Source organism: Pecten maximus, chromosome 6 (genome assembly GCF_902652985.1).
Source record: "Pecten maximus chromosome 6, xPecMax1.1, whole genome shotgun sequence".
NCBI lineage: Eukaryota > Metazoa > Mollusca > Bivalvia > Pectinida > Pectinidae > Pecten > Pecten maximus.
The window spans coordinates 5,543,311-5,556,315 of NC_047020.1; the positions used below are offsets into that span (position 1 = coordinate 5,543,311).

General features: G+C 36.1%; 2 protein-coding genes across 5 annotated transcripts in view; one reads left to right on the plus strand and one right to left on the minus strand.

The window, feature by feature from the left end:
• The window catches only part of LOC117328807 (calpain-15-like), a 54,983-nt gene extending 54,065 nt beyond the window's left edge, over window positions 1-918 (minus strand). The window contains 1 exon segment of the mRNA XM_033886363.1: window positions 825-918. The gene's annotated coding sequence lies outside the window, so the exon portion shown is untranslated.
• A 42-nt stretch (window positions 919-960) lies between these two features.
• Window positions 961-13,005, plus strand: part of LOC117328808 (GRB2-associated-binding protein 2-like) — a 43,372-nt gene continuing 31,327 nt past the window's right edge. For 2 of the 4 annotated variants that reach the window (XM_033886364.1, XM_033886366.1), the window contains exon 1: window positions 961-1,247. In XM_033886364.1, the coding sequence (XP_033742255.1) occupies window positions 1,140-1,247 (108 nt within the window). In that variant the 5' untranslated portion in view covers window positions 961-1,139. The remainder of the gene's footprint in view (window positions 1,248-13,005) is intronic. The other 2 variants (XM_033886365.1, XM_033886367.1) reach the window with 1 other exon arrangement.

A 13,005-nucleotide genomic window follows, 5' to 3' on the forward strand; every position in this document is an offset into this window, starting at 1 on the left:
GACTGTAGTAGTGATACAGTATAACACAGGGGGACTGTAGTAGTGATACAGTATAACACAGGGGGGGCTGTAGTAGTGATACAGTATAACACAGGGGGACTGTAGTAGTGATACAGTATAACGTAGGGGGACTGTAGTAGTGATACAGTATAACACAGGGGGAGGGGGGGGGGGTGGAGTGATGATACAGTATAACACAGGGGGACTGTAGTGGTGATACAGTATAACACAGGGGGGACTGTAGTAGTGATACAATATAACACAGGGGGAGGGGGGGGGGGTGGAGTGATGATACAGTATAACACAGGGGGACTGTAGTGGTGATACAGTATAACACAGGGGGGACTGTAGTAGTGATACAATATAACACAGGGGGGGGGGGGGGGGGGGGGGGGGCTGTAGTGATACAGTATAACACGGGGGGGGGGGGCTGTAGTGATACAGTATAACACGGGGAGGGGGGGGCTGTAGTGATACAGTATAACACGGGGGACTGTAGTAGTGATACAGTATAACACGGGGGGGGGGGGGGGGGGCTGTAGTGATACAGTATAACACGGGGGGGGGGGGGGGCTGTATTAGTGATGTAGTATTACACAGAGTAGTACCTTATAATGGTACGGGTTCGGGTGAGATGAGAATGCAAACTTTTTGTACTGTAGTAATATAAGAAGGTTTAGAAACTTAGGAAGGAGGTTCGTCACCACAGTTGGTAAAACAAGTGTTTCAAACTGAACAAAAACTGTTTAGCGGATTCTGATTTTCTAGGAATGATAATCATAAAGATAAATTAAAAATGAAGTGATGAAAACGTTAATAGTCACCTTCCAACTTCTGCTTTCCCTTTGTCACCACTTCTCTTGACAAGACAAAATAAACACAGTCTATCAATGGTACGGACATTTCCATTAGATAACGAAAGTTCTATCTACCAATCAAAATCTTGGACACAAACAGTCGACTAGAACGTCAGATTTCCGGAAATGGCCCCCAGAAATCATCGCTCTGTGGTCGAATTGATTTAGATTAAGCTTCCTGAATGTAGCAGTCTCGCGATTTAGAAACAATATGTCGTGGAAGTACTCTTCCATTATTTGGAAATGAAGTTAGATTAACCAGGCTATCTCATATCCACAGCCATGAACAAGATATCGAACGTTGTGTATTCGGGTTGGATGGTGAAGTCTCCCCCAGAGAAGAAGTTTCGTCTGACTGGGCCCTGGAAAATATTCCGAGCTGTAAGTCAAGTCAGTTGATTTTAACATCATCTCGCATGCTGACATTTCATTTCAGATTGTTTGATTTGTATGCAATTGATTTAAAACGGATTACAGATCTTATTGTGATGTTAAACATTTTAAACTGTGCCGTCGAATGCTGTGTATTGGGGTGTAAACAACCAGAACAGCAGTGTTGTGGAACCATGCACAAAACACTGTTGTTTACGATATTTACTCTCTGTTAAATTCAGTGTTCTCGATGACATCGCTGTCAAGACAAGTGTTCATCGTGTTATTAAAGAAAGTTTTTTTTATCCAGTAATTATATCAAGTGATACTGCCCCACCCTTTAGTTCAATTATATAGTTATACTGATTCTGATGACAGTAACCTGCTTTTGTCAATCCAAATTGTTACTTCACTGATGTATAGTAGTATTGCCAGAACACACCTGCATATTAACTTGTAAATGCAGGATTTTTTTTTAAATTGTGCAAAAATAATTATTATGATTGTATTTCTTTAAATGTAGGCTTTTACTCATTTCCAGTTCCAATTATATTACTACTTAGTTGAATTGGGAGCATATAGTTTCTGAGTCTGGAACAATAGAATATATATCAAACAAAGTTTATTATTATTAGGCCTATTACCTTATATCATTAAGCAAACATCAAAAGCCATCGATCAGTATCTGTGAAAAGAAAGAGAAATATATCTACATGATAGGTTACATCAGATCATAATGCCAAAGATCATTATATATCCTAAGTAATGTTTGCACATTTTGTTCCATTCAAATACATGTATTGCGCTTTGCCTAGCTTATGTGACCTGATCATATTGATTATATAATTGGCTTTGTAAAAAAAAGTTAGATAATTTGATCAAATTAGCTACCTTTGTATTGAGAGTACTAGTGTAGATATTCTTTTGCAGTAAACCAAGTCTGTTAGTGTTAAAGTTAGCTGGCTCTCAATGATTTGTTTATATATATATATAGGTATAAAAGTTCTATAAAACTCCATTTAAGGATCGTACCTCAATTTGACTGTGTATACGGTAGTATGCCCACAGTTGGCAACAAACATGGTTAGCGCGTTACCTTATATTTACATTAAACAAATCATTTAAATACAATACGAAGAAAATAATATGCAGGGTGTATTGCAATGTTGGTAACTGTAACGGCAGCCATGCATGGTTGCTAAGATAATATAGTTCCAGTGATCTCATAAAGACATCAGTATTGTTAACAAAGCGAAATGAAACAACTCAACTTTTTAGCCCACCTTCATCAGATGGTGGGCTATTCAAATCGCCCTGCGTCCGTGGTCCGTCCGTCCGTCCGTCAGTAAACAATTTTTGTTATGGCTATTTCTCAGAAATTATTGAAGGGATCTTTCTCAAATTTCATATGTAGATTCCCCTAAGTGCTTAGTTATGCATATTGCATTTTGAGACCAATCGGAAAACAACATGGCCGACAGGCAGCCATCTTGGATTTTGACAATTGAAGTTTATTATCGCTATTTCTCAGAAAGTACTGAAGGGATCTTTCCAAAATTTTATATGTAGGTTCCCCTTGGTGCCTAGTTATGCATATTGCATTTTGAGACCAATCGGAAAACAACATGGCCGACAGGCAGCCATCTTGGATTTTGACAATTGAAGTTTATTATCGCGATTTCTCAGAAAGTACCGAAGGGATCTTTCCAAAATTTTATATGTAGGTTCCCCTTGGTGCCTAGTTATGCATATTGCATTTTGAGACCAATCGGAAAACAACATGGCCGACAGGCAGCCATCTTGGATTTTGACAATTGAAGTTTGTTATCGCTATTTCTCATAAAGTACTGAAGGGATATTTCTCAAATTTCCTTTGTAGGTTGGCCTTGGTCCAAAGTTAAGCATATTGCATTTTTGGACCAGTTAGAAAACAACATGACCGACAGGCAGCCATCTTGGATTTTGACAATTGAAGTTTGTTATCGCTATTTCTCAAAGTACTGAAGGGATCTTTCTCAAATTTCATATGTAGGTTCCCCTTGTTCCCTCGTATTGCATTTTGGGACCAGTCTGTCCTGAAAACAATCTGGCAATCAAACAGCCATTATCGCTAAATCCCAAATTTCTTATATAGCTAGGATTCCCTTGTTTGAAAAGTACTGGAGGGATGTTTCTCAATTTGCCCAGATTAGTAAAATGAAGGGAAAAGTAGAGAGATGATCAATCTGACATAGAACGTATAAAGATCATTCAATGGTGGGCGCCAAGATCCCTCTGGGATCTCTTGTTGTTTATTACCTTTTAAGTTTTTTTAATTAATTCATATATTCAAAATCCACAATTTCCATTGTTGTTAGCTTAATTACCTTGTGGAGAAGTTAAATATGCACCCATTTCTGCAATATTCAGTTTAGTTTTTGACAAAATATTCGCTTGACATTAGCTTTGTCGTGCAGAGATTATTGGGCCTTTTTTAACTGCTTATACACTAATTTATTTGTAGTGAAATTTTACTGAGCTGAAGAAGGGAGAGATGTAAATATATTGGTTTATCTTCTTTTGATTTTCTGTCAAACCTGTTCATTTACTTCAATAATTCATAAGTAATAAACATCTAAAAATAGTATGTGTGAACCAACCCTGCATGTGGCGAGTTTTATCCCTGGATGATAAACTGCACATTCATGAAGGTATTTCGCGTTTAATTTGTCTGTAATTTTTATATAACAGATAGACTCATGTTGACTCGAAGTCGTAGACAATGTGGTGATTTTACCCAGTATACATCTGATCCATGTTGACTCGAAGTCGTAGACAATGTGGTGATTTTACCCAGTATACATCTGATCCATGTTGACTCGAAGTCGTAGACAATGTGGTGATTTTACCCCGTACATCTGATCCACTTTGGGCTTCTGAGGTGTGACTTTGATCGCCAGTCCGCCATTCTTCAAAACAGACCAGTTTGGGCATTCCTGCATGACATTTTCTGCTATTTACATGTAGAGAGTCGAGCACAACATTAGAGATTTCCTTTAATCATTGGGTATAGTTTACCAGCTTTAATTATTAGGGTATGATATTTGGTCATTCAGCATATTTTTGTGATTTTGTCATATAATTCAAATATTTAGTTACAAAAGCATAAACTAGAGAGGTTTAAGTATTCTTAATTCTATAAATTTTACTTAATACTGATGCTAAATGTATAAATTTGTAATTAAGAGGAATATTTAAATGCAGATTAATAGTTATATTGAAGAAAAAACAAGTATCAAAGGTAAATAAAATTGTAATCTTTTTTTTCAAAGACACTTTAACTTGGGAAAACAATCTCTGCTAAATAATTTCAAACAATCTATCAACAAAAATATGCAGTATTACTAGTACATTACTGTGGTCGTCCCAAACGGTCATAGCTATCGCCAATCATATTGCAGTAATTGTGCTGTATTAAATTATATAATTAGCAGGATAATGTCACTCTTCATCATATAAATTACATACATGTATATTCGTTAGGTCTATAATGTATTAATAATATAACATCAGCTTCAGTAGGATATTATGTTTACTGACATGTGTAACACATTTTTTCAACACATTGACACACCACCAAGGTACAGGCGTGATTGACTGCTACAGCACTCAACATTAAAAATATCTATCATTATACATAGCTCCTCTTTTTAAAAAGGCTAGGATTGTATAAAAGTAGTAAGCACTATATATGCATGTGTAGGTGTATAATAAATTATATTGAAATAGGGGAAACAATTAATATGGTGTAAAACACACGTGCACCATCAAAATCTTCTCCGGATATATATCCACACACACGATTTATCTGTCACTGCTACAGGAATTCCTGCCATATGAATTAAACATTTAATTAAGTAGAATATAGATAAATTAAACCAGACATGTAAACAGATTGTTCATACCTGTTAATTTTAAAGTTCTGTTTTACATCTTAAGCAGATAATATTAAGAGATTAAAAAGAGATCTCAAGTGTTTTTCCTGCCGGTACAACTGGGTGTGCCAAACACCCCCTGCATTCCCAATGCAGTTTATCCTTATTTTTTCTCAAAAAGAAATTTAAAATGCCCAATTGTGTCCATGATAGAAAAAAAATCTGAAAAGCACAGAAAACTGTAATAGAAAATATTACACAAAATAGATTGATATACAAGGACAGTCCAGGGTCGAAATTTGGTGTGAATGTGTCATATCATGTAAATCTAGAATTGGCACTGCATTATAATGTTGTTAAGTATGACACTCATAAAACAATTATTAGCATGTATATTTTACAGAGATTAAAAAAAAAAAATACACAGGGAAAAACACTGTTTATTCGACCGGATTCCCATCCACCAATGAAACGACGTACAGTCTGTCCATCTATTACGATCTGTAAAAGTTTTATACCAAAAAAATGCAACATGTACAATACTAACATATTAGGTGTTTTACTGCTGATATTTGAGATTTAACATCGTTATTGTTTAGATAGTAAAAAATGAGATTTGTTAATTATTTACATGTTTTGGATTTTTTTTTATCTTGGCAAATTAGATAAATAAAAAAAGGTTGAGGGGTAAACAAATGTACAGAAGTCAATGATTCCTGATGGTTTTGTCACCATTTACGTTTGTAGTTATTAGCTCACCTGGTCCGAAGGACCAAGGTGAGCTTATGCCATACCGTTGCGTCCGTCGTCCGTCGTCCGTCCGTCCGTCGTCCGTCATCCGTCCGTCCGTCAACAATTGACTTCTTCTTCATAACCACACATCAGAATTTGACCAAATTTGGTCAGAAGCATCCCTATGGGTAGGGGACTCAGAATTGTACAAATGATGGGGCTGACCCCCTGGGGGCCTCTGGGGCGGGGCCAAAAGGGGTCATTTTTGCGCTATTGATATAAACGACTTCTTCTCTGAAACCAAGCAATGGCTATCACTCATATTTGCCTTGTAGCATCATTATGGGGTGGGGATTCAAAATTGTACAAATGATGGGGCTGACCCCCCAGGGGCCTGAGGGGCGGGGCCAAATGTGGTCAATCTGGCTATATTGATATAAACGACTTCTTCTCTGAAACCAAGCAATGCCTGTCTGTCATATTTGCCTGGTAGCATCACTATGGGGTTGGGATTTAAAATTGTACAAATGATGGGACTGACCCCCCAGGGGCCTGAGGGGCGGGGCCAAATGTGGTCAATCGGGCTATATTCATATAATTGACTTCTTCTCTGGAACCAAGCAATGGATATCTCATATTTTACTGGTAGCATCACCTTGGGGTAGGAATTTGAAATTGTACAAATGACGGGGCTGACCCCCTGGGGTCTGAGGGGCGGGGCCAAAAGGGGTCAATTTACAGAATTGATATAAACGACTTCTGCTCTGAAACTAAGCAATGGATATCTCTCATATTTTACTGGTAGCATCCCTATGGAGTTGGGATTCAAAATTGTACAAATGGTGGGGCTGACCCCCAAGGGGTCTGAGGGGCGGGGCCAAAAGGGGTCAATTTGGCTCTCTTAATATAAACGACTTCTTCTCTGAAACCAAGCGATGGATATAGCTCATATTTGCCTGGTAGCATCACTATGGGGTGGGGATTAAAAATTGTACAAATGATGGAGCTGACCCCCCGGGGGCCTGAGGGGCGGGACCAAATGTGGTCAATTGGGCTATATTGATATTAGCGACTTCTTCTCTGAAACCAAGCATTGGATATTGCTCATATTTGCCTGGTAGCATCACTATTGGGTGGGCATTCAAAATTGTACAAATGGTGAGGCTGACCTCCCGGGGGCCTGAGGGGCGGGGCCAAGAGGGGTCAATTTGGCTGAATTGATATGAACAACTTCTTCTCTGAAACTAAGCAAGATATATCGCTCATATTTGCCTGGTAGCATCCTTTTGGGTAGGGATTCAAAATTTTATAAAGGAAGGAACTGACCCCCACTCCCCCCTGGGGTGCAGAAGGCAGGGTCAAAAGGGGTCAATTGGTTTAAACAACTTCTTTTCTGAAACTAAGCAATGGATATCACTCACATTTGTGTGGTAGCATCCCTATGGGGTTGTGTCAAAAGTTAATTTTATTTCATGGATTAATGCATTTTTTGACATCAAATCCTCACGTACCCATATAAAATGCCTATGATATATTGACATAGCAATACCAGTGACAAATATACTTAATCATCATTCTTGTTTCATATCTCATGAAATCCAGGTGAGCGATACAGGCCCTCTGGGCCTCTTGTATTGGTAATAGAATATGTTCAAACCAAGCATGTCTCACTAGTAGATACTATACCTGGAGTGAAAGTTCAGCATTGACCATGGGGTTAAATATACATATATTTAAAAATGGCTATCGTTTGAGCGTGAAACTAAGATACATTTGTATCTGTAGGAATCAAACTTTAGGTTAGATAATAGATATATGTGAATAGTCGAGTTTGTTAAAACTTGAATGCATGCATGGTGGCCCTAGGTCAACTCACGGGATTAATCAATGTTCAGTATGACTTAAAAATTAAATTAAAAAAAAAAATGCCAAAAACTCTTAGGTAACTCGTATAATGTAGTAAAAGATACTGTTTTTGTGTCAAATGAAGATTCAAGTTTAATTTGTTCAAATCAATGTAGTTTGGTCATAAATTATAAAGCCATAGACCGGGTATATACCAATGCAGGGTCCAACAGTTCATTAGATATATGTCTATGAATAAAAATACATATACTAAACATTTAATGAAAACAGTGTCACTTGTAGTGTTTGCTGTATGAGGTATGTTCACTTGATACATCTGTATGCTGACCTTGTTGCTTTGTGAAGCTTGTCTAATTCGACAAGACAACCAACATTTTTGTTTGATATATAAACAGGTTAGTGGATAAAAATGGTAATGAAATGATAGAAAAGACTAAGAGGGTGTGTTCATAGTTTGGTAAAACTGTAGGAACCTTATAACCCTCTATATATCTACACAGGGATCCACACTAACAGTAGCTGGTCACAGGCTTCCCAAATGTCAAGACCAGCAGCCATGGGCTGCCAAAAAATGCAACATTTTCAGCCAAATGTATGATGTCCAACTAAAGTTTCCTTCATTTACTTCAATATTTTTACTTTTGAAAACTTGTTTTATAAAATCCTTTGGTGAAAGATCTAATGTTTTGTGCTTAGAATGAACTAGAAGGCATCCAGAATACAATTTTTCCCCAGGGTTGGAGGCTGACCTTTGGCTGGATCCATAAGACAGCCTGGTATCATGCATAGAAAGTATCCAGATACTTTTTATTCCGCATAAAAAAACTTGGAATACTTTAATTTTTATACCCCTGTTAAAATGTACCGCCCTTCATGCCCTTGCATTAAAAGTACCCCCCCCCCCCCCCCCACGATCAAAAAACTTTAATTTTAACTTTATCAATCTGAAATTGCGAAGATATGATCATTTACAATGTCTCTGACCCAATCCAAACCCAAATCCCCATCCAAATTAGGGCCAAACAGTTTTTTTTTTTTTTTTTAACAAACACCAATCATGACTGATAAATTAGGATCACCATAGGAAGCCTCCATATGTATATAATAGACATCTGACAACCCCCTCCTCCCCCCGATACTGTTCTGTTACATTTGTGTATATGCAATTGGAGGTTTCCTATGTTGATCCTAAGTCATGGGGATTTGAGGTGGGGTAAGAAATATTGTAAATGACACCCCTGTGTTGTCTATTCATATCTTTCTTATTTCAGATTGATTACAATTAAAATCAAAGATTTTTGGTAGGGAGATACTTTTTATGCAAGGGGGTTCAATTACATTTTATGCAGGAATAAAAAGTATCCAGATTTGGCAGATACCTTTTGGTAGAAAGCTTAAGGTACATACAGTATTATGCATGCCTCATTTCAAAACCTGGGAGCCCATGGTGGTCTGTACATGTAAAGGTGATAGTGTCAACCCCAGCTGTTACAATATATATATTCCAGTGTATTTTTTTGGTGGAGAAGATGTTTTATTTTACAAATATCAATTTCCTTACTTGATTTATAAAATTATTTATATTCTGAATTGTTGTAAATTCTTTTGAAATCGATTAAGATCTAATAACATAAACTCTGAAACTAAAAAAAAAGATGAAATTAAAATTTATAAAATCATTCCCGGCAATTTCTGAGTTTTTTTAAGGCCAGTATAGGGTAAGGAAGGTTATCAGTACTTACAACTAGTTAGTCATCACATGTAGTACCAGTGATTCTCGGTGTAAGCTACCGTAATCAACGTAAATAGCATTTCCACGCTTAGAATTATACCTCTGCCATTTTTTTTTTCAGTTTCTGGCATTGTATCACTCCAGTACAATAATATACTTTATACTAAAAATTACAAATACTCAGAATATATAAGCTGTAATTAATGTAAGTTTTCATACTTGGTTATGTATTCACAGGGCACTTATTTATTCAAATATGGTATGTATTATAATTGACACTAACTAATTACTGTAGACTTATAAGCAAAACCAAACATCCTAATGACAGTAATTCATATTGTAATTATCCAATCATCAGCCCCCTTCTGTGGGAAATTATCACAATTTACAAGCTGTATGAGTGTTCCAGGAAAATACTGCTACAGTATGTATACATGTATCTATTTGTTCATAGTTTAAGTGTCGTATATTGCGTATATTGCGGAAGAAAATGGCCAATATTAACACAGCTGTACTTGACTGATATAAGAAGATACTGCCTTATTACCCACTTATCATTCAGTATGATTATTTTTTGAGAAGGAAACATCTTCAGCCCTGCACTTTATATTATATATAAAGAATACATGACATTGTGTTACATTCTAATTAAGAAGAAGGAAGACATGCCATGCCATAAGGTCCACATATATCTCCTCTTCTGGTACTGACGTACTCATATGTATGCAGGCCGGGATACAAATGTACCTTAAATCTTTTTGATGATGCATAAAGAGATTTTTACACATAATTTACTTGTGCTGAAATCTTACTGAAATTTTCAGAGTGTTATGAGAATATCATCCGCTTTCTCTGAAATCCTACAATTCTCTCTTAACCATCAAATGTCACAGAATTATACAATAGTGATATTGATATTATTATAAGGGCGAAACTGGGGGAGGGGGGGGGGGGGGGGGGGGTCAGGTTCCAGGGTTTTTGGGTCAAGGTCACTGTTACTATTTTTAGTTGGGGCGGTATAGCTTTTGATATCAGTATGCTTGTTACAATTTCAGATGAGTGGCCATTTACTTATTCAGCTTCCAGGAATTTTAACAAATATATATGTTGACAAATGAGATCAGAAGGATAAAATGCTAACATTGTGTATAGCAATAGTGTTACATTCTACTTTTATTAGGCGCTGTGCTTATACAGCATACCTATAGCAGTCCTCAATGAGGGCGGCATCATTCGGAACTCCTCCAGCGGGAATCTACTATTGCATACTTCTATGACATTACCTGATGAGTTAAGGATGGGACACACAATAAAAACTAACGACGCCTTGTCTCCTTCTGCAAAGTATTTGTAATTTCATGATATATTTCATGCTTTTATATGAGTGAAGATGTCTGTTTAAGATAAAGAAATTATAGAAAAGTCATTAAAATCATAGACAATAACTGTTATAACATTGAGTATTCCAAACTACAGTAAACCTTAGGTTAGTTCTAACAAATTAAATAATGTTGATGAACCCGTTCAAAATTATGCTTCAGAAAATAAGGGTGCATGAGTTCGAACTATTCGAGTCGATATCTGCATAAATCTCGGCAAAGCTAGAGTAAGTTATGACGCAAACACATCCAATGTAAATCGGATAAGTTACAACAACGGGCTGAACTGTAAGTGAGGCATTTGTAAATAAGTAAAATGATAGTATTTTATTAAATTTAATGTAAATTGATTGTTTAACTTTCTTCATTTCGCGATAATTATGATGGTTACTATATATATTAATCGTGAAGCTGCTCGGCCATTGTGTAGCATTAGGCCCCAAAACAGTACATGTTTCATTTGTGACACAAAAGTTAGACATACTTGTATAAAGCTTAGAGATGTAAATGTTGAGTCTCCACATATTTAGATCTATGCTTTATCTGAATCAGAAACTATCACTATATATTATTGTAATAAGTGGTCCGTTAATATATTGAGTTTACGAATGTTGATAAATTAGGTCAGAACATCAACGTGTCTGCTTTTAATTGCCCACTCCACGTAGCCATTACCAAACATATTTGATACCTGCAAATTCCATTGTTAATTGGGACACCTGTGGATTGTTTTGACTGGACATGACTGCATGCTTATCATGTAACTCAGCATGACTGAACGGTAAAGAGGAGTCAATTTAGGCTATATTGAAATAAATAAATTCTTCTTTGAAACTAAGCAATGTTTATCACTCATATTTGCCTGGTAGCATCAATATGGGATGGGGATTCAAAATTGTACAAATGGTGGGGCTGACCCCCAGGGGCCTGAGGAGTGGGGACAAAGAGGTCCGTTTGGTGATAATGATATAAACGACTTCTCTGAAAGTAAGCAATGTACATTAATTTTAATTTTTTGCTGTATTTTTAGGTTAAAAACCTTTGATTTAAGAAATTGGTCTATAAAATCCTTATTGTTTCTCCAATTGATTTACAAATTACCTGTTATAACCATCAAGTCAAATAGGAATAAATTCTATAAAAAAAATATGTAGATATATTTTCTTACTTTTTAGAAAGGGTGATTTGGGGTAAAAATGACTTATTTAGGTGAATTTTGAGAATAATAGTGATTTTAAAAACTTTGATGTTTTGTTTTGCAATGCATCAGTGTTTTTTTTAGTTTACTTAAAACTTTCTTTACTGAAAAAGTGTGAATGCAGGTGATATATGTAATAACATGTAATTTTTGTTTTAAAGACTTGAAAACTGAAATGTGAATTGTTTGAAGATGTCAATATCAAAAAAGAAATGTGTTCTTATGGAATGGGTAATTATAAATAGGAAAAAATTGCAAAGTTTGACGACCAACTTACTAGCAGCTTTCACACTTTTCCTATATATATATCAGTGATATTTACTATTTATCTTCTGATAATTTACGTAAATTTAATCACATCTTTATCTTCAAAGCATTAGAACACTATTGACATTATATTTAAATGTTAGAAAGCTATAGACAAAAGAGCAGTCTCCAGTTTGGTTTTAAATTTAACACAAAGAAGAACGGTGTAATCAAGAATAACATCTAAACATGACTTTATTGAAGTAGGAGCCTCTATTCAAAAGATTTGGTTTCTTTGTAGTGTTTTTTTCTTGCCGACAGTTGCTGGTGACTTTTGATTGTGTGTGTCAGAGCGTTGGCCTAGCTTTTATGTCACAGTTTACCTGCCAGTTCCTCGTCTGCAATCTGTCACACGAGGCCAGGTGAGCCTCACTGGTTACGCTCACCTGGCCACTGTTTACCTGTAAAGTTTTAATGCAAAATTCTCAGTTTAAAATGATCTTTGTGCAGTCTTGTCGTATTATCTTAAAATCAGTTCAGAATGTTTATTCATATATAAGATATGTTTCCTTATAAAGACATTACAAAACTTGTGACATTTTTCTTCCAAGTGATTGTTTGATATGTGTAAACTTTATACCCTCGTTTAAATGAGTATAATCTCTATATTGATCGATCAAACCTAAGCTGACAATAAGTGCTGAAGCAT